This window comes from Pristiophorus japonicus, chromosome 1, assembly GCF_044704955.1.
Source record: "Pristiophorus japonicus isolate sPriJap1 chromosome 1, sPriJap1.hap1, whole genome shotgun sequence".
NCBI lineage: Eukaryota > Metazoa > Chordata > Chondrichthyes > Pristiophoridae > Pristiophorus > Pristiophorus japonicus.
Genome location: NC_091977.1, coordinates 511,814,450 through 511,836,168, shown reverse-complemented (window position 1 = coordinate 511,836,168; position 21,719 = coordinate 511,814,450). Strand labels below are relative to the sequence as shown.

At 43.9% G+C, this 21,719-nt stretch overlaps 1 protein-coding gene across 3 annotated transcripts in view; it reads left to right on the top strand.

Annotated features, from left to right (window-relative positions):
* The window catches only part of dennd3a (DENN/MADD domain containing 3a), a 201,493-nt gene that overhangs the window by 39,178 nt on the left and 140,596 nt on the right, over positions 1 to 21,719 (top strand). For all 3 annotated transcript variants that reach the window (XM_070895716.1, XM_070895700.1, XM_070895709.1), the window contains exons 5-7: positions 2,558 to 2,700; positions 6,078 to 6,189; positions 17,627 to 17,746. In XM_070895716.1, the coding sequence (XP_070751817.1) occupies positions 2,558 to 2,700; positions 6,078 to 6,189; positions 17,627 to 17,746 (375 nt within the window). The remainder of the gene's footprint in view (positions 1 to 2,557; positions 2,701 to 6,077; positions 6,190 to 17,626; positions 17,747 to 21,719) is intronic.

The following is a 21,719-nucleotide window of genomic DNA, read 5'->3' as shown; positions in this document are numbered from 1 at the left end:
GGTGAGTGTTGGTGGTGTAAATGTTATGTAACCTTTGTTATTGTGCACTTGTAAATACACTCACATTGTTGACCCTCTCTTGGTGAGTGTCCGATTTTAACGTCATGTGTGGTGCTTTGTGAGAAACACACATCTGTCCCTCAGGTCATCTGCTTTATCAGGAATATCTTCCCATCCACATATGCCTGTACTGTATAATGGGTGCGGTCATCAGGCCATCGCAACACGCTTTGTGCTGTGAGGGTTATTCGATGCGTCATTACTTACATCTCTCAGAATAAACTTATGTCCGTCACCACAACAAGGCATGCTGGGTACAGGTCTTTTATGATGAATCAGAACAGATTTTATGAAGTAGTTTCCTTTCAGTACAAAGAAAGACACATTACCAAGGCGATAGTGACAGTCTAGTCATTGAAACCTCAACGGTAGGCTACTGAATCACCGCAGCGCTTGTCTCTTGCTGTGTTCCATTGACCGTAGTCCTTCCTCACTTTGGTCTGTAATTGTGCTGCCCCTAAAGTCGAATAGCTGTAACTTTATACCCTTTTTCTCCAATAAAAATGTTGTCAGAGTCTGCAGCTGTCTGAGGCTTACAATAGATCATTCTAACCCTAACCCTCTCGCCCTCTATGTGATGTGTAGTGCTTCCCTGAGAACTTCTTGAAGGACTATTACACAATTAATTAATCAGCTTGGATGGACAAAATGTGACTTCACTTAGTCATCATTATTTTGCCTTCGCCATTGGGCTTCTCAATGAAGATCTTTCAGCAAGGTCAAAGAAAAATGTTTCCATCAGCCTAGACACATTCCAGCCGCTTTTATCACATCCAAATTAAACATGACCATCAGCAATAAAGTAAAGCAACATCCGCCTAACTTTTTTCCAGCAGTCCCACTCATGATGGTCCAGCATCTGCACCATAGCCGCGACGTGCAGTGCTGCAGCATTCTGACCCCTTCTCCCTGCTGCCTCACTCACGGCCAGATCAGACCTGCTTTTTGCGAGTGATCCTTCTGGCGGGCGGCGGGTCGATCTGAGGCTAGCATCCCTCACCAAAATGGCCGATTTGCAGCATCTGGCATGGGCGGGAGATGTGACGTCACGCTGGCGGATCCCTCCGCAACCAATCTGGCGCCGGACGGAACCTGGACGGCAGATGGGCGGTTCTGGAGGAATCGCCCAGAAAACATACATTTCCAGTGGATCCTCAGCGGCTGCGGGCGCAACCTGCACCAAATTCGGCCTCCAAGAGTGGTAACCTGGTTAAGTTTTATTAATACAGCTGAAAATGGGTTTATCACCAAAAATAAACATTTTTAGTGAGTGTCCAATCCCCCACCTGTGCGTAACCTGATTTAAGATAATTGAAAATGATTTTTTAAAAACTATATTAAACCATTTGAGTTTCATTTGAGTTAGTTTATTAGTAAATTAAATATTTTTTGATCTGAATATACTTTTAAAACATTCCTACTAGTGCCTATGTGCCTAAGAAAATGAGTGCAATTTGAAGAGCTTTCCCTAACCAGCGCAATCCGAAGAATCTCAATATCGACCCGGGGAACATGGCAATTTTACGTGCGGGTCCTGATTTCGGATAAATTGAATCTTAAACTAACGTAAAAGATCACAGAAAACACGAGCTAAAGTGATTTTGGATGTATCTCGCGCGTCAAAAATTCCCAAATCTTTTGCCTGGTTCAGCTGATTTCACTCAGATTGCGCAGATCTTAACCCCCATGTTTTGTTAGTAAACTTACTTTCGGTTTTTGGTAAAGTAGGTATGATTGAAAACCTGATATCCCCTATTAAGTTTCAAGGTGATTCTCACGTATGTGCCCTTGATTGTTCATGATTTGACCATATATTGTTACTTCTGCCACCATCATTGGCTTAATTTCTGTTCTTTTCAGTAATTCTATTTTCTCAATGTGTACTGTTATAGCTCCAGGGAGGAAACTCTTAATCTTTGCATTATCTAACACACACAGCTGTCCAGTTTTATTAGCAATAAAAGTCCTACAACTGCTCTCTCTCGATGCCTCATTTACTGCTTCCTTGCCTTGTCACACTTCTTCTCTGGCATTCTGCCGGTCTTATCCTTACGTTCTAATTTGTACTTTGTGAGGGCGGGAATCTGATATCGGGCAGGCATCTGATATCTGTTCATTACAGTAACATCTTGAATAACCATTCTGATCATCTTACCTCTCTCTTTTAATTTTGACCCATCCATATCCCTGTTTTCTTTTCTTCAAATTAGGTTTTTCCTTTTCACTGACTAATACCTCACCTGTCGGGTCCGACATTATCCAATTTGTTGCGTTTGTAGTAATTATCAATGTCTACATTAGTTGATCCAGTGGGTATGGTGGATTTTTTTTCCTTTCCTTTTGTTAAATAAAATTTACCTCACTGGGGAGTAGGTAAGTAGATTAGGCAGTTTGCAGATTCTGCCATAGGATAATTCTGCATTAATTAATTTTATTAGAAAATATATATTTCAATAAATGTTACTTTGAAGATGAGTAATCCATTCTTTATTCACAGGAAGGAAATAGTTTCCAACATGGGCAAGCACATTGGAATGTAACTGGCCACAACCGTCTGATGTCCGTGCTGTATGCTCCCTTTAGTGTTTGTGTGATATCCAAATTCCCTTATTATACAGCCTTTAAGGATTGTCTCTCCTGGTAAGCACTAGCATATGATTGCCTTTTTTGTTTGTTTGAATTGAACTGGTAGCCTGTGCATTTTAACTGCTGGTAGTTTACTTTGTGCTGCAAAATGACAGCTGGTTCCCCTGCATGCGTGCAAGACAGCCAGAGCTGAATGACGATAGTATCTGGCTCCAACAGGTTGTTCAAGTCCTTTGCACCACCATTTCTTTTTCTGAACAACTGTTTATAAAAAACAAAAATTCTTCAATTCTCACATTCGGTTGTCCTCAAAAATTTGTCACCATTCTCCCCCTGCTTCACGATGACATGCAAGCCATGATTCTTACCAACGGATCCACCACATACCCAATACTAGTGCAGACCGGGATCATCAAGGCTGTGTCATCGCACCAATGCTTTTCTCAATCTTCCTCGCTGCAATGCTTCATCTCACCTTTTAACAAACACCCCGCTGGAGTGGAGTTCATCTACAGGACAAGAGGAAAATTGTTAAACCTCTGACGCCTCCAGTCCAGATCCATGGTTGTTCCAACCTCTGCCATTGAATTACAATATGCAGGTGATGCTTTGTGCACACTCTGAGCCTGAACTCCAAACCATTGTTGACACCTTCACTGAAGCGTACGAGAGTCTGGGCCTTACATTAAACATCAGTAAGACAAAGGTTCTCTACCAACCTGCCCCTGCCACATCGTACTGCTCCCCGATGATCAAGATCCATGACGAGCCCTTGGACAATGTGGACCACTTCCCATACCTTGGGAGTCCTACTTTCAGCAAGGACAGACATCCATGATGGAAGTCCAACACCGCCTTCAGTATGCCAGGATCTCAAACAACGGCACCAAGCTCATGGTCTACAGAGCAGTAGTGATACCCGTCCTCCTATATGCTCCAGAGACGCGACCTCTGTACAATAGGCACCTCAAAGCACTGGAGGAGTACCACCAACGCTGCCTCTGCAAAATCCTGACTCCTGCAAATACATTGTCAGGATAGGCGCACCAACGTCGGCAATCTCTCTTGGGTCAACATCCCCAGCATCGAGGCATTGACCACGTTCGATCAGCTCCGATGGACGGTCCACATTGTCCGCATGCCCGATACTAGACTCCCGAAACAAACACTCTATTCCGAGCTACGTCACGGCAGGTGAGTCCCAGGAGGGCAGAGAAAACACTTCAAGGACACCCTCAAAATCTGCTTGGAAAAAATGTAACATCCCCACCGACTCTTAGGAATCCCTGACCCAAGACTGCTCAAAGTGGAGGAGAAACATCCGAGATGGCGCCGAACACTTTGCATCTCTTCGGGAGCATGCGGAAGCCAAGTTCAAAGAGCGGAAGGGGTGTACGTCAAATCGAGCATCCCTCCAACCACCATCTGCTCCACCTGTGACAGAAAATGTAGATCCTGCATTGGTATCATCAGTCATCTTGGAGCTCATTTTGATGTGGAAGCAAGTCATCCTCTACTCCGGGGGATTGCTGAAGAAGATGATTTATTTTTTGGAACTTTTTTGTTCAAAAGAAATTCTTCAATTTTGTGGGGTTTTTTCTTCAACAAACTCATTAAATCGCAACACAGATCATGTTTGCTCACTGACTTGCTTTTAACTGATCTTGGGTGGCACCAGTGCTCCTTCGTAATTTACTGCGTGGTCAGTACCAGGGAGAAAGAACTGGCCATGACTTTAGCAGAGGCGAAGAGAGTGGTTCTGTCATGTGAGGTTTAGCTCGGCTCTGAAGTACCAAATGTCTTTTATGAGATTTTGACACTGCAGGTTGGATCTCAGTATAAATGTGTACAGTTCTGGCTGCCATATTTGAAAAAGGATAGAGGCAGTGGAGAGGGTGCAAAAAATATTTACACGGATGATACCAGAAATGCGAGGTTATATTTACCAGGAAAGAATGAACAGGCTGGATTTCTTTTCTCTTCTCTTGAAAAGAGAAGGCTGAGGGGTGACCTGATAGAGGTCTTTAAAATTATGAAAGGTTTTGATAGAATATAAACAGAGAGAGTGATTCCACTTGTGGGGAAATGTATAACTAGAGGCCATCGATATAAGATAGTCACCAAGAAATACAATAGGTAATTCAGAAGAAACTTCTTTACCCAGAGAGTGGTGAGAATGTGGAACTCACTACCACAGGGAGTAGTTGAGGCAAATAGTATAGATGCCTTTAAGGGGAGGCTAGATAAGCATGAGAGAGAGAGAGAAGGGAATAGAGGGTTATGCTGACAGTTAGATGAGGAAGGGTGGGAAGAGCTCAAGTGGAGCTTAAACACCGGCATAGACTGGGCCTTATGGCCTGTTTCTGTGGCCTATATTCGATGTAATTCTATGTTTTTCATGCTTTATCCTAGGTGGATTCTACTAACAAGGGTAGGTTTTGTGAGCAAGATACTGGAAAGCATTGTAAGATGTAATTTATAATCACCTGGATAGTTTGGCAGTTGGCAGCGAAGCAGAAGTCCTATCTCGTCAAATGATTGGATTTGTTGAGGAAGTGATGATATTAGGTGAAATGTCTATCCCTAATTACTCTGAGAAAGTGGTTTGGAGTTTTCTCCTTGAACCATTGCTGTCTGTGTTGACAATCATCTCACAATGGAGTTAGGTTGGGAATTTCAGGATTTTAACTCTGCATTGATTTGAGAACTAGTGTTAGGTGTCCAAGGAAGTGTGAGATTTGGAAGAGATCTTGAAGGTGATGATGATCTTTGTGCTTTTGTTCTTCTCAGTGGTGGAGATTGTGTAGCTGGAAAGTAGTGTCAAAGTAAGTTTGGAGAGATGCTGTAGTGCATATGGTAGATAATGTATACTGCATCGAAAGTGCACCAGTGGTAGAGAGGGTGGACATGAGTTCAGTGACGGGTGCTGTTCAAGAGGACCACTTTGTCCTGGAAGGTATTGAGTTTCTTGTGTTATTGCAGCTGTACCCATCCATGTAAGTGGTGAGTATTCTATCACACTTCTAACTTGAGCATTATGGATGGTGGAGAGGCATTGAGGGGTCAGGAGATGATCCGCTTGTTAGAGTATAGAACCTCTGCCTTGTATCTATGTTGTGTATGACTGGTCGATTCTTCTAGCTTGGAGTAGAAATACTGGCTGACTTGTTTTCACCTATCCGTTACTCAGGATTGATGTCCTAAGCGTTGTTGTTGCTGGTGCCACCCAATACAGGACAGATCTGGAATTGGACCTGTGTTGTCCCAGTGTGAATTTCTTGGTGAATCATTCTATGATGTTGCTAACTAATGTTTTTTTAGATTCCTCAAATCTAGCATTTTTTTGTTACTATACATGTTCATTTAGGAAGTGTTAGAAATTGCATTGTTCAATTCATATTGTTTACAAGGTATGCGATCTTCTCTTTTAGTCTGACAGTGCACATTAAGTCATGTCGTGAGATGGATTTTGATCAGAAAGTTCGACAATTTGCAGCAAAATTAGCTTTAGTGCCCAATCCACCGCCTGGAACGCTCCATTTGGTAAGATGTCCATTTACCATAAATTTATACTTCCAAAAATCAGATAGACTGAGCTTTCTATGGTATCAAATGCTTTACTGGAAATTAATATGTAAATATAGCAGCTCATGTAATACTGGAGCAAGGGAAGAAGACAATAATCAATCTCTGGGTGGAAATAAATTTTGTAATAACTGAAGTTGCCAATAATAACCGAGTCTAACTTTTCTGCTTTTCTGCCATTCTTGCAACAGGGCTCAAATGAGATTAGCAATCCAGGAGCTGAATGAATGGGTTTAAAGCTAGTGAGTATAGAAATAGGAGGATCGAGCAGATGAATGCATGGCTGAAGAGATGGTGCAGGAGGGAGGGCTTCAGATTCCTGGGACATTGGGACCAGTTTTGGGGAGGTGGGACCTGTACAGGCTGGACGAGTTGCACCTCAACAGGGCCGAACCAATGTCCTCGCAGAGGGGTTTGCAAGTGCTGTTAAACGAATTTGGCAGGGGGATGAGCACAAAGGATGGGGAGAGATAGATAGCACTGGAGTAAGAAATAGTACTGTATTAGGTGGGGTCAGATTAAGAGAGAATACAAGAAGGTCTAAGACAGGTTTACAGTGCATGTGTGTGAGCTGCAGGCGCAAATAGTCACATGGAAATATGATGTCGTGGCGACAACAGAGACCTGGCTCAAAAAGGGGCAAGATTGGATATTATATATACCTCAATATATAGAGTGTTCAGGAAAGATAAAGAAGGAAAGATGGGAGGTGGGGGTGACAGTATTGGTTAAGGAGAATGTTACAGTGCTGGAGAGAGAGGATGTCCTGGAAAGGTCAAGGACAGAATCTATTTGGTTAGAGTTAAGAAATAATAGAGGTGCCGTAACATTACTAGGTGTATTCTATAGGCCACAACCAGTGGGAAAGAAATAGAGGAGCAAATTTGCAGGGAAATTACAGACGGGTGCAAGAACTATAGAGTAGTAATAATGGGGCACTTCAATTATCTTAATATAGACGGGGATAATAGAGTAAAGGACAGAGATGGGGGAAGAATTTCTGAAGTGTGTTCAGGAGAACTTTCTTGATCAGTATGTTTCCGGCTCAACGAGGAAGGTGGCATTGCTGGATCTGGTCCTGGGGAATGAGGTGAGACAAGTGGAGCAATTGTCAGTTGGAGACTATTTGGGGAACAGTGATCATAGTATCGTAAAGTTTAGATTAACTATGGAAAAGGACAGGGAGCAATCTAGAGTAAGAATACTTAATTGGAGGAAGGCAAATTTCAGTGGGTTGAGAACGGATCTGACCTAGGTAATTTGAAATCAAAGATTGGCAGGCAAAACTGTAATTGAACAATGGGCTGCCTTTAAAGAGGAGATAGTTCGGATACAATTGAGGTACAATCCCATGAGGGGGAAAGGTAGGGCAACTATAGCCAGAGCTCACTGGATGAGAAAAGAGAGAGAGCGAGATGGGGCCCAAGTTTGCCCCCTCTGCTAGTACGGCGCACCTCCATATAGAACAGAAACGGTGCCGATTTCTTACCTCCGTGTTCTTCCCGTTGATTCGAGGCCTGTGGCCTGTGGTGCAGCACATCGAAACGCGTGTGGGCGGAGCCACGTCCCTGAAACAGTGCTAGAGTCTGTGCGCATGTGCAGTAGCTCCTGGCAAACGTGCGCTGCAGGCTGTGTGGGAGGGGCCCGAAGCACGCCGCCCCTAACCCTAGCTGAATGGGCTCCCTTATCAGCGGCCAGAGTATGCTCTGCAGGCTGTGTTAACTCTGACCTGATTGTAAAACTCCTGAAGAGTTTCTGGGGGTCTGGGTTTGTAACTTTCGACCAGATGAACAGGGGATTCATGCGGGTGTTTGATACCATGCCGGACATCAGTCTAGACGAAGAATAAGATGAAGCAGAAAAAGAGCACGTATGACCGATGTCGGGTTGAGAATCAGGCTGAATATAGAAAAATAAAAGGGGAAGTGAAAAAGAAAATAAAAGGGGCAAAGAGAGAGTATGAGAATAGATTGGCAGCTAACATAAAAGGGAATTCAAACATCTTCTCAAGGCATATAAATAATAAATGGCTAGTAAGAGGAGGGGTGGGCCAATTAAGGACCAAAAAGGAGACTTACACATGGAGGCAGAGGGCATGGCAGAGGTATTAAATTAGTACTTTGCATCTGTCTTCACCAAGGAAGAGGATGCTGCCAAAGTAACAGTGAAAGAGGAAGTACTAGAAATGTGGTTGTACTTAAAGTTGATAAGTCACCAGGACTGGATGGGATGCATCCTCGGATGCTGAGGGAGATTCAGAGGAAATCGTGGAGGCACTCGCCGTAATCTTCCAGTCCTCCTTGGATAAGTGGCTGTTGCCAGAGGACTGGAGAATTGCAAATGTTACACCCTTGTTGAAAAAAGGGTGTAAGATCAACCCAGCAACTACAGGCCAGTCAGTTTAACCTCTGTAGTGGGGAAGTTTTTAGAAAAGATAAGTGGGGACAATGTTAACAGTCACTTGGACAAGTCTTGATTAATTAAGGAAAGCCAGCACAGATTTGCTAAAGGCAAATCGTGTGTAACTAACTTGATTGAGTTTTTTGATGAGGTAACAGAGAGGGTTGATGAGGGCAGTGCGGTTGATGTGGTGTACATGGACTTCTAAAAGGTGTTTGATAAAGTGTCACATAATAGACTTGTCAGCAAAGTTGAAACCCATGGAATAAAAGAGACTGTGGCAGCATGTATTCGAAATTGACTGAGTGACAGGAAACAGAGTAGTGGTGAACGGTTGTTTTTCAGACTGGAGAAAGCTATACAGTGGTGGTCCCCAGGTGTCGGTACTAGGACCACTGCTTTTCGTGATGTATATTAGTGACTTGAACTTGGGTGTAGAGGGCACAATTTCAAAATTTGCAGATGAGACAAAATCATTAAGGAGGTGGTACTCAGTAAGATAATGGGACTAAAGGCAGATAAATCCCCTGGACCTGATGGCTTGTATCCGAGGGCCTTAAGAGAAGTAGTGGCAGGGATTGTGGATACATTGGTTGTAATTTGCTAAAATTTCCTGGGATCTGGGGAGGTCCCAGCAGATTGGAAAACTGCAAATATAATGCCCCTATTTAAAAACGGAGGCATCCAAAAAGCAGGAAACAATAGACCAGTTAGCCTAACATCTGTGGTTGGGAAGATGTTTGGAGTCCATTATTAAAGAAGCAGTAGCAGGACATTTGGAAAAGCAAAATTTAGTCAGGCAGAGTCAGCATGGATTTATGAAGGGGAAGTTATTTTTGACAAATTTGCTGGAGTTCTTCGAGTAGTAATGAACAGGGTGGATAAAGGGGAACCAGTGGATGTGGTGTATTTGGATTTCCAGAAGGCATTTGACAAGGTGCCACATAAAAGGTTACTGCACAAGATAAAAGTTCATGGGCTTGGGGTAATATATTAGCATGGATAGAGGATTGGCTAACTAACAGAAAACTGAGAGTCGGGATAAATGGTTCATTCTCTGGTTGGCAACCAATAACTAGTGGGGTGCTGCAGGGATCAGTGCTGGGACCCCAACTATTTACAATCTATATTAACGACTTAGAAGAAGGGACTGAGTGTAACATAGCCAAGTTTGCTGACGATACAAAGATGGGAGGAAAAGCAATGTGAGGAGGACACAAAAAATCTGCAAAAGGACATAGACAAGCTAAATGAGTGGGCAAAAATTTGGCAGATGGAGTATAATGTTGGAAAGTGTGAGGTCATGCACTTTGGCAGAAAAAAATCAAAGAGCAAATTATTATTTAAATGGAGAAAGATTGCAAAGTACCGCAGTACAGCGGGACCTGGGGGTACTTGTGCATGAAAAGCAAAATTATAGTATGCACGAACAGCAAATGATCAGGAAGGCCAATGCTATCTTGGCCTTTATTGCAAAGGGGATGGAGTATAAAAGCAGGGAAGTCTTGCTACAGCTAATAAGGTATTGGTGAGACCACATCTGGAATACTGTGTGCAGTTTTGGTTTCCATATTTACAAAAGGATATACTTGCTTTGGAAGCAGTTCAGAGAAGGTTCACTAGGTTGATTCCGGGATGAGGGGGTTGACTTATGAGGAAAGGTTGAGTAGGTTGGGCCTCTACTCATTGGAGTTCAGAAGAATGAGAGGTGATCTTATCGAAATGTATAAGATTATGAGGGGACTTGACAAGGTGGATGCAGAGAGGATGCTTCCACTAATGGGGGAGACTAGGACTAGAGGGCATGATCTTAGAATAAGGGCCGCCCATTTAAAACAGAGATGAAGAGAAATTTCTTCTCTGAGGGTTGTAAATCTGTGGAATTCGCTGCCTCCGAGAGCTGTGGAAGCTGGGACATTGAATACACTTAAGACAGAAATAGACAGTTTCTTAAACGATAAGGGGTTATGGGGAGCAGGCGGGGAAGTGGAGCTGAATCCATGATCAGATCAGCCATGATCTTATTGAATGGCGAACAGGCTTGAGGGGCTGTATGGCCTACTCCTGTTCCTATTTCTTATGTTATTAAAACTTGGAAGGAAAGTGAACAGTGAGGAGGAGAGTGATCGACTTCAAGAAGAGATAGACAAGCTGGTGGAATGGGCGGACACTTGGCAGATGAAATTTAACATAGAAAAGTGTGAAGTAATACATTTTGGTAGGAAGAACGAGGAGAGGCAATATAAACTAAAGGGTACAATCCTAAAGTGGGTTCATTCTTAGAGACATCTGGGGATATATGTGCACAAATTGTTGAAGGTGACAGGGCAGGTTGAGAAAGCATTTAAAAAAGCAGATGGAATACTGGGCTTCATAAATTGAGGCATAGAGGCAAAAATAAGGAAGTTATAATGAACCTTTATAAAACACTGCTTCTGCCACAACTGGAGTATTATGTCCAATTCTGGGCATCACACTTTAGGAAGGATGTGAAGGTCTTCGGCAAAGAGCAGAAAAGATTTATGAGAATGTTTCCAGGGATGAGGGACTTCAGTTATGTGGAGAAGCTGAGTTTGTTCTCCTTCAAGCAGAGAAGATTGAGAGGAGATTTGATAGAGGGGTCTAGACAGAGTAGATAGAGAGAAACTGTTCCCATTAGTGGAAGGGTTGAGAACCAGAGGACACAGATTCAAAGTGGTTGGCAAAAGAACCACAGGCGGTGAAGAAGACAAATGGCATGTTGGCCTTCATAGCGAGAGGATTTGAGTGTAGGAGGAGGGAGATCTTACTACAGCTGTACAGGGCCTTGATGAGGCCACACTTTGAATATTGTGTACAGTTTTGGTCTCCTAATCTGAGGAAGGACATTCTTGCTATTGAGGGAGTGCAGCTAAGGTTCACGAGACTGATTCCCGGGATGACAGGACTGACACATGAAGAAAGTATGGATCGACTAGGCTTGTATTCAATGGAATTTGGAAGAATGAGAGGGGATCTCATAGAAACGTATAAAATTCTGACGGGATTGGACAGGTTAGATGCAGGAAGAATGTTCCCGATGTTGGGGAAGTCCAAAACCAGGGGTCATAATCTAAGGATAAGGGGTAAGCCATTTAGGACCGAGATGAGGAGAAACTTCTTTACTCGGAGTTGTGGGCATGTGGAATTATCTACCACAGAAAGTTGTTGGGGTCAGTTCGTTAGATATATTCAGAAGGGAGTTAGATGTGGCCCTCATGGTTAAAGGGATCAAGGGGTATGGAGAGAAAGCTGGAATAGGGTATTGAAATGCATGATATTGAATGGTGGTGCAGGCTCGAAGGGTCGAATGGCCGACTCCTGCACCTATTTTTTATGTTTCTATGTAACGAGGAAAAACTTTTTTACGTAGCGAGTGGTTAGGATCTGAAATGCACTACCTGAAAGGGTGATGGAAGCAGACTCAATCGTGGTTTTCAAAAGGGAATTGGATAAGTACCTGAAAGAAAAAATGTGCAGGGCTACAGGGAAAGGGCGTGGGAGTGAGACTGGCTGAAGTGGGGGAATCTCGAACTAGAGGGCATAGTTTCTGAATAAGGGATCGCCCATTTAAAATGGAATTGAGGAGGAATTTCTTCTGAGGGTCGTGAATCTGTGGAATTCTCTACCCTAGAGAGTTGTGGAGGCTGGATCATTGAATATATTTAAGGTGGAGATAGACAGATTTTTGAAAGATAAGGGAGTCAAGGTTTATGGGGAACAGATGGGGAAGTGGAGTTAAGGCCAGGATCAGATCAGCCATGATATTGAATGGCGGAGCAGACTCGAGGGGCCAAATGGCCTACTCCTGTTCCTATTTATTATGTTCTTATGAAGTGCTCTTATGAGAGCTAGCAAGGACTCGACGGCCGAATGGCCTCCTTCTGTGCTGTAACCATTCTATGGGCCCAAGTTTCGGGTGGAGTTGCTCCTAGTTTTTTGGAGCAACTAGTTTAGTTTGGAGTATGTTAGAAATTGCAATTCTCGGATATTAGTTTGCTCCAGTTCTAGTGAGTTAGTTTAGGTTGGCTTTAGGTAAGGTTTTCAAAAGGGGGTGTGTCCAGCCACTCAGGCCTGTTTTGCAAGTTTCGGCAGTGAAAACTTACAACAAACTAACTTAGGATGGAGTAAGTGTCCACTTTTGTAAGTTCTGAAAAACCTTACCTTGAGTCAAGTTTAGTGCAGGCACAGCCAGAGATGGCGGGTGGGAAGCATTAAACACAAAGGACACATCAACATCACAACAGCGGGGGGTAAGGGAAGTTAGAGGATTTTCCATAAATACCTTCACAACAACATTAAAGAAGCAAAGTACATTTAAAGCGCTAAGCACTAAACAAAGCAGTACATTTAAAGCACCAAGCACTAAACGAAGCACAAAAATTAATAAGCAATTAATTAATAAAAAATAGAAGGAACCCTGCACCTAAAGCACCAAGACCAAAGTAATAAGTAATCAATCAATACAAAATAGGAGTCCTACCTTTATGTGAAGGGAAAGTGTCTCTGTCAGTGTCTCTCACTGTAGTGTCTCTCTCTCTCTCTCTCTCTCTCTCTCTATCTGACAGTGAGGGGTGCGGGGGGTGTGTGTGTGTGGTGTGTCTGTGTGTGTGTGTGTATGTGTGGGAGTGGGGGGGGGCGGGTGTGTGTGTGGGGGGGGGGGCTGGGAGGGGGTATGTGTGTGGGGGGGGGGGGCGGTGGGAGGGGGTATGTGTGTGGGCGGGGGGGTGGGAGGGGGTATGTGTGGGCGGGGGGGGGGGGGGTGGGAGGGTGTGTGTGTGGGGTGAGGGAGAGGCTGGAAGGAGGCACCCATGCTCTCTCCTCCGGCCCTTCGATCATTGAGTGCCCCCCAACCCACGCTCCCCCCTCCATCCCTGTTGCCATGCTCCCCCCCCCCCCCCCCCCACCCCTGTTGCCACGCTCCCCCCCCTCCCCACCCCGGTTTCCATGCTCCCCCCCCCTCCCCACCCCGGTTGCCACGCTCCCCACCCCGGTTGCCACGCTCCCCCCTCGGCCCCCTCCTCCCGGTACCCACGCTCCCCCCAGGTATTGCGCAGGCGCACATGCTCCAACGTGCCTGTGCAACGCTGCCGGCACTGAGAAGGTGGCATGATCCCTAGCCCTGCCCTCCTGCATGCAGGCTCCTCCCCAGGGAGACTACACTGTGCCACGCCATGCCACAGTCCAGGAGGAGCGGAGAATTGCTGCAGAATATTCCGGCGCACCTTCGAGCCCAGGCAGGTCACGTAAGTCTCGGAGGTGCACCGTTTTCACCAGATGCCGAAACTTGGGCCCAAAGATTCTAATTAGGAGGATAGGTTGTATAAACTTGGCTTGTATTCCCTTTTTAAAAGGTTGAGTGGTGATCTAATTGATGTGTTTAAAATAATAAAGGGATTTGCAGAGGTCGATACAGAGAACCTATTTTCTCTGGTAGGTGAAAACCAGAACAATGCGGCACATCTTTAAAAATTACTGCCAGGCCATTCAGGAGTGAAATAAGGGTAGTGGATACCCAGAAAACTGTCTCCGCAAAGGCTGTGGATGTTGCATTAGTTAAAATTTCAAGACTGAGATTGATAGATTTTTGTTTGATAAAGGTATCGAGGAATATGGATCAATCATGGGTAAATGGAGTTGATCTAATTGAATGGTGCAATAAACGCAAGGGGCTGAATCGGCTACTCCTGTTCCTATGCTTTTTGTGATGGCAAGGATATGAGGTCAGAAACTCGGGGCTCAATTTTGCCCAACGCCTTCTTTCGGCGCACTTGCCTTAAGTGCACCGACTTTGCGCGCTGGAAACGTCGCCAGAAAAAGTCACCCATCCTGGCTGCTCTTCCGAATCCCCGGAGTCCCAGCGTGGTGTGCATTGTGAAGTGGGGGGGTGGGGCAACAGGCCAGCGCCGAAAACAGTGCAGGCAGCTGCGTGCATGCGCAGTGAAGTCGGCGCGCATGCTCCTGCCCTCCCAGCCTGTCCTGTGGGCTGTGAGCAGGACCCGATGCTCGCAGCCACTATCTCCGGCCGAAGGGACGCCCTGATCTTGCCGCACCCTATCCCCGGCCGGCCTGCTGAGTTCCCGGGCCGAGGTAGGATTTCAGTTTTATTTTTTATTTATTGGTTGTGCTTGAGAGTTTTGATTGGGCGGGGTGGAGGAGGAGGAGGAGGAGGAGGAGGAGGAGGAGGAGAGTTTTGGGGGGGGAGGAGAGGAGAAAGAAAGAGTGTATTTGGGGGGGCAGTGGGAGAGGAAATGTTTTTGAGGGGGGGGGGGGGTGGTGGGGGAGAAAGAGTGTTTTGGTGGGGGGGGGGGGGAACTTTTATAAAAAAAAAACTTGATTCTGGCATAAAGGTAGAACTTCTATTTTTTATTTGTTACTGATTGATTGATTGCTTATTACTTTTTGTGCTTTGTTTAGTGCTTTATAAGTCTTGGTGCTTTATATGTACTAACCTGTGCTGATTTCTTAATTGCCTGCAAGGTTTTTCAGAACTGGCCACATACGCTGACCTAAGTCGATTTGGAGTAAGTTTTAGCTGACCAAAGTGGCATAAATGGCTAAAACTGGCATAAGTGTCTGGGAACGCCCCCTTTTGGGAAAAAAAAACTGAACGAAAAAAAAAATTGTACCTAACTGACTTACTCTGGAGTAAATTTTGGGGGGAAAATGGCATTTTTCAACTTAGGCCAGAAAAAAACAACTTGCTCCAAAAAAATTGATGCAAGTCATGGCCAAAATTGGGCCCTCAGCTCGGGATCGAATAAGATGCCAAGGTCGTGAACATTCTAATTGAATGGTCTACTCCTGTTCCTATGTAATCCAAGAGTTCGTTATGATAGTGGAAGTGGGTGAACAACAAGACCCATCTTTTTTGATAATTATTGACTCAATCTACTCTATGCTAAGAGAGTGCATACATTTCTACTGCCTTTTCAATTATGACTGGGTCTGCTCAGTTATTTTGTTGCCCTTGTCTTCCAGATGGGTAGTTAAATACTCTATAGGGAGGGTGGCAAAGTCAACAGACAACATTGTCAATTTTCATGACTTCCACCAGGTCGTCAATGAAGGTGAACAACTGAAGGAGGGAAAACTTGCTTCCTTGAGGGTTGCGTGTGTGTATATATTACAGTTGGCTGGTACCCTCTGTACACGAGAGGACCATCACCACACGGACTACAGCGATTCAAGAAGTTGTCCCGCTACAACCTTCTCAAAGGCAACTAGGAGCGGGCAATAAAATGGCAACCTTGCAAGCGTCGCCCATTTCCTGGAATTATTTTTAAAAATTGTTGAATTGCTGACCAAATATGCTAAATTAGCCATGTCTTGATAGAGGCTTCATAAGTGCCAGATGTTTCTTTAATGTTGTGTTACGTAAAAGAGAATTGGTCTATTTCCTGTAATATTAGACAGAGATTGAAAATATCTGTCATCTAATAAGAAGCTGGATAGTCATATATCAGGCAATGACAACAAGCCCCATCACCAACATTGGTTTATATATCATTTGTGCATCTTGCAAAGCCATTTTCTGGCGTATTAGAGAGTTAACGTGGTGGCATCACTGAACCAGCTTTGCATTTGGCAAGATCACGCATGCAATTGTTTGCAAGTCTCGATAAAGGTTATGTAAAAAAAAAAAATAACAGTCAGTGTCCAGCTTGTGAGAAACTAAAGGTGAGCTTGCCGGACAGTGAGGTGGGTGGGTGTGTCATTTGTGAATACTTTGAAAGTCTTTGTTTGGCTGTTCCTGGCAGTAACTGGAATTGGCTTTGGAGCATGGCCTGGTTTGCTATCATTAACAAGTGGTACAAGTGGCTCAGCTCCTACAAGGCCAGAATCAGACGCAGCAAATCTGGCCAATGTTTTTTTTCTGTGTGTGTGACACGGTGGAGAATATAACAGTCTTTGTGTGTTTTACACAATCCTGTACTGATGACAGTCCAGCTGCCAATATAGGAATGTCCATAATCTCTCGTCCCTGAGGGTTTCAAGGCCGGATGTAGAGTAAAATTCCTCAGTGAGCTGGACTGCACTTTGTGGCCAGAAGAGGCGTGGGCCCAGAGGCAGCACGGGCCAACCCACACTGCGACATGTGTGCGTACTGGGTCCGTGCAGCAGAGCTGGTCTCCAGCCATCTTGGTTAATCCTTGCCACTGGACCAAGACCTAGCTCTGTCAAGCCCGTGTGGTGGCTGGTGTGCAATGGCCACCACACATTAAAAAAAATCCACGCACAGGCATCTTCTACCCTTTAATATGTAGTTCGGGACCTGGAGTATTAGATCCTTCATTGAAACACCTGTGAGTTTTTTGGTGTGGAAGCAAGTCATCCTCGATACGAGGGACTGCCTTTGATGATGATGATGATGATGATGATGAGAGAGTTGTAGAACTCTGACCTCTGAGTCAGGAGGTCTTGGGTTCAAGCCCCACTCTGAGCACATAATCTGGGTTGACACTTCAGTGCAGTTCTTGGAAAGTCCTGCATTGTTGCATGAAATGTGGAACCGAGATCCTAACTCTCCTTCGATGGACATAAAAGATCCTGTGCCACTAATTGAACAAAAGCTTTGTAGTTTTGATATTATGCCCAATATTTAACCCTCAACTAATATCATTAAAACAGATTATCTGGTCATTTATCTCATTGCTGTTTATAAATTTGCTGTCCTGTTTCCCTATATTGCAATAGTGACTACACTTCAAAAGTACTTCTTTGGCTGTAAAGCATTTCGGGACATCCTGAAGTCATGAAAGATGCTATATAAATGCAAGCTCTTTGTTTCCACACCATTAATTCATGGGTGACTGTGTTTTTACAACAATGTATATTGTTGAATCCTTTAATGTTGAAGATTTATTCACTTTCTTTGAAAATAACTCTCTCTTCTGCTAATGCTCCAAAATGTCTAGTTTATTGATAAATTGAAATGACTTCAATTTGTAAGAAAGCATTTTTGATATTTTCTCAGGTATTTAACATGAAACCTCTGCAGGTTGTGTTGCCTTCAAGAGAGGACCCCAAAGACCCTGTAGTAGATTTGGACCTTCACACCCCTTTTCTCTGCTTCAAACCTAAATGTATCCTTCAGGTAACTAGTGATTTATAATTTGGAGTTATATTTTCCAATTTGTATAAGCTTCAGTCTTTCATTTATGCACTTTGTGTTATCTGCATTAACATTTTAAGGTAATCATTCTATTCTTTGTTTTATTAATGTTATTTGTCTCTCTCTTATTTCAATCCCATATCCTCATTCTGATTATCAGCAGAATATTCTAGCTCAGTTCACTCTATAGACACTGTTAGGATCACTGTTTTGGTAGGCTTCTTAGCTTGGGTGTTGCAAGAAGGGTTGCCTTCCAAGCTAATTTTTTCTCTGGGCTGATCTGTGCTGGGTGTTGGAAAGGCAGAAGTAGAGGGCAAAGGAAAGGCCAGTGGATTGTCAAGCTAGAGTGAGGGGCTGGGAAACTGGTGGTTGTAGGATGCAAGTTGTGTGTAATTGGGTAGTTTTGACTAATCGAAGATCACCGTGGATGGAAAGTATGCTGTTGGAGAAGAGAAAATGTGCAGCCTGTAGTGGAGCTGGGGATGGGGAAGAAGAGTGGCTATCCGACCTGTAGGGGAGCTAGTGGAATGGTTTTTGGTTCAATAATGGGGAATGGAGCAACAGGGCGAGTGCTCGGTGAGGAGGTGAAAAAGCAGAATTGGTGAGGGTGGGGCTGAGAGCTGAGATTTGAAGTAAGGTTCCTGGATAATGGAATGAATATAATGGGTATCTGTAACTTCGGGTTCTACTTTCAGATATACCTGGTCTTGCAGAACTGTCTTTCCTTATTCGCCCTCTCCTCCTAAAGCTTGAAAACTTGGAAGATTCAGCTCTTTAAAATCCTTAGCCTGGAGATTACGAAGGTTGATTGCAGATTTTTTGGAGGGAATTGGATAAATGCTTGTAGGAGTAAAAATTGCAGGGATTTGGGGAAAGAGTGGGGAACTGGGACTAACTGGATTGCTCTTTGAAAAAGCTTGCGCAGTCTTGATGGGCCGAATAGCCTCCTTCTGTGCTGTAATATTCTATGATTATATAATTGGTCAAAATTCACCAAACATGGAGTGGCTTTTTCTGGTCCTCCAGATCTGGGAGAAAAAAGTGTAAAAAGAAAAAAGAAATCAAAGAGGGTTCGTGGGTTGGATCAGTGGGACTTTGTGGGCCGAAGGCAGCAACTTGAGCACCCGACCCTAAATTATTGTTGCTGAGTTCTGTACTTCAGCCTCTTTCGTTAGACGCAAACCAAAGTCACAAGTGCCACGTCAGAGATGTCAATATGTACAATGCTGCCTCATGGAATAAAAACACCATATTCAGTTTTTAATTGTAAACTCTAAACCTCATCCAACAAAAGTTGTAAAATAAGAATATTGTAGGAATTAGCTGTTATTAAATTGATTTGATGCAACTGACTACCATGGTGCTGTCACTTGTAAGCTATACAGTCTTTGTCATATATTCAAACAATCTCGATGTAACTTTCCTTTGTCCCACTCATTCATAATTCAGGACATTTTACGGTACAATCTGGATACCTTAAAACTGTTCCCCATTCCTTCATTCACTGTGTGGCTGTGGGATCCTAGGGGTTCGAAATTCATCGACATACCGCTGTTTATCGCCCAAAAATGCAATTTTAGTGAAAAAACGCTTGCATACCGCTCGGTGGAATATGACACACCATCGAATGGTATGCACACCGTCCGCCGTACGGAACCGCCCACATACCGCCCAAAAAGTCCGATTTTTCCTGGCATAGTGCTGACATACCACCGGAGCTGCATACCGTCCTGGAAAAGGTGGTTTTACACGATATTAAGTGGGTGGGAATGGGCGGTAGTGCTCGGATCCGCCGTTTTTGAAATCGGAAACAGCTAAAGCAGCACCTCCTGTATTTCTGAGGTGAACAGTGACGTTACAGTACAATTTACAGTGGAAAAGGTTTTTTATTGCTACTGAGTAAATTATTAAGATCAAAGGAATTTTAGTTATATTTTTTTAATTGAAAAATATTCTGGAGATTTAATAAGAATGGGGCCTATTCTATCTCAGCCAGTATTGCTGACTACCTGTCTAATAGAGGATCCAGATGTGAGACGGTTTATTGAGCTGAGTTATCAGGGTAATGGAGGACGTCACAGCCTGATGAGGAGGAGGCCTTCCCCGCAAAGGATTTTCAGGGGGAAGCACTCATACTTGGGTGGAGCTGCGGAATACCAAAGGGCAGAAAACACTAGTGGGAGTTATGTACAGACCACCAAACAGTAGTAGTGACGTTGGGAACAGAATCAAACAAGGAATTAGGGTTGCGTGCAATAAAGGTACAGCAATTATCGTGGGCGACTTTAATCTACATATAGATTGGGCTAACCAAACTGGTAGCAATACAGTGGAGGAGGATTTCCTGGAGTGTATTAGGAATGGTTTTCTTGACCAATATGTTGAGGAACCAACTAGAGGGCTGGCCATCCTAGACTGGGTGATGTCTAATGAGAAAGGACTAATTAGCAATCTTGTTGTGCGAGGCCCCTTGGGGAAGAGTGACCATAATATGGTAGAATTCTTTATTAAGATGGAGAGTGACACAGTTAATTCAGAGACTAGGGCCCTGAACTTAAGGAAAGGTAACTTCGATGATATGAGACGTGAATTGGCTAGAATAGACTGGCAAATGATACTTAAAGGGTTGACGGTGGATAGGCAATGGCAAACAATTAAAGATCACAAGGATGAACTTCAACAAGTGCATATCCCTGTCTGGAGTAAAAATAAAACGGAGAAGGTGGCTCAACCGTGGCTAACAAGGGAAATTAAGGATAGTGTTAAATCCAAGGAAGAGGCATATAAATTGGCCAGAAAAAGCAGCAAACCTGAGGACTGGAGAAATTTAGAATTCAGCAAGGAGGACAAAGGGTTTAATTAGGAGGGGGGAAAATAGTGTATGAGAGGAAGCTTGCTGGGAACATTAAAAACTGACTGCAAAAGCTTCTATAGATATGTGAAGAGAAAAAGATGAGTGAAGATAAACCTAGGTTACTTGAGGTGAATTTATAATGGGGAACAAAGAAATGGCAGACCAATTGAACAAAAATACATTGCTTCTGTCTTCACGAAGGAAGACACAAATAACCTTCCGGAAATACTAGGGGACCGAGGGTCTAGTGAGAAGGAGGAACTGAAGGAAATCTTTATTAGGCGGGAAATTGTGTTAGGAAAATTGATAGATTTAAGGCCGATAAATCCCCGGGGCCTGATAGTCTGCATCCCAGAGTACTTAAGGAAGTGGCCTTAGAATTGTGGATGCATTGGTGATCATTTTCCAACAGTCTATTTACTCTGGATCAGTTCCTATGGACTGGCGGGTAGCTAATGTAACACCACTTTTTAAAAAAGGAGGGAGAGAGAAAACGGGTAATTATAGACCGGTTAGTCTGACATCAGTAGTGGGGAAAATGTTGGAATCAATTATTAAAGATGAAATAGCAGCACATTTGGAAAGCAGTGACGGGATCAGTCCAAGTCAGCATGGATTTATGAAAGGGAAATCATGCTTGACAAATCTTCTAGAATTTTTTGAGGATGTAACTAGTAGAGTGGACATGGGAGAACCAGTGGATGTGGTGTATTTGGACTTTCAAAAGGCTTTTGACAAGGTATAACACAAGAGATTACTGTGCAAAATTAAAGCACTTGGTATTGGGAGTAATGTACTGACGTGGATAGAGAACTGGTTGACAGACAGTAAGCAGAGAGTCGGGATAAACGGGTCCTTTTCAGAATGGCAGGCAGTGACTAGTGGGGTGCCGCAGGGCTCAGTGCTGGGACCCCAGCTATTTACAATATACATTAATGATTTAGATGAAGGAATTGAGTGTAATATCTCCAAGTTTGCAGATGACACTAAGCTGAGTGGCAGCATGAGCTGTGAGGAGGACGTTAAGAGGCTGCAGGGTGACTTGGACAGGTTAGGTGAGTGGGAAAATGCTTGGCAGATTCAGTATAATGTGGATAAATG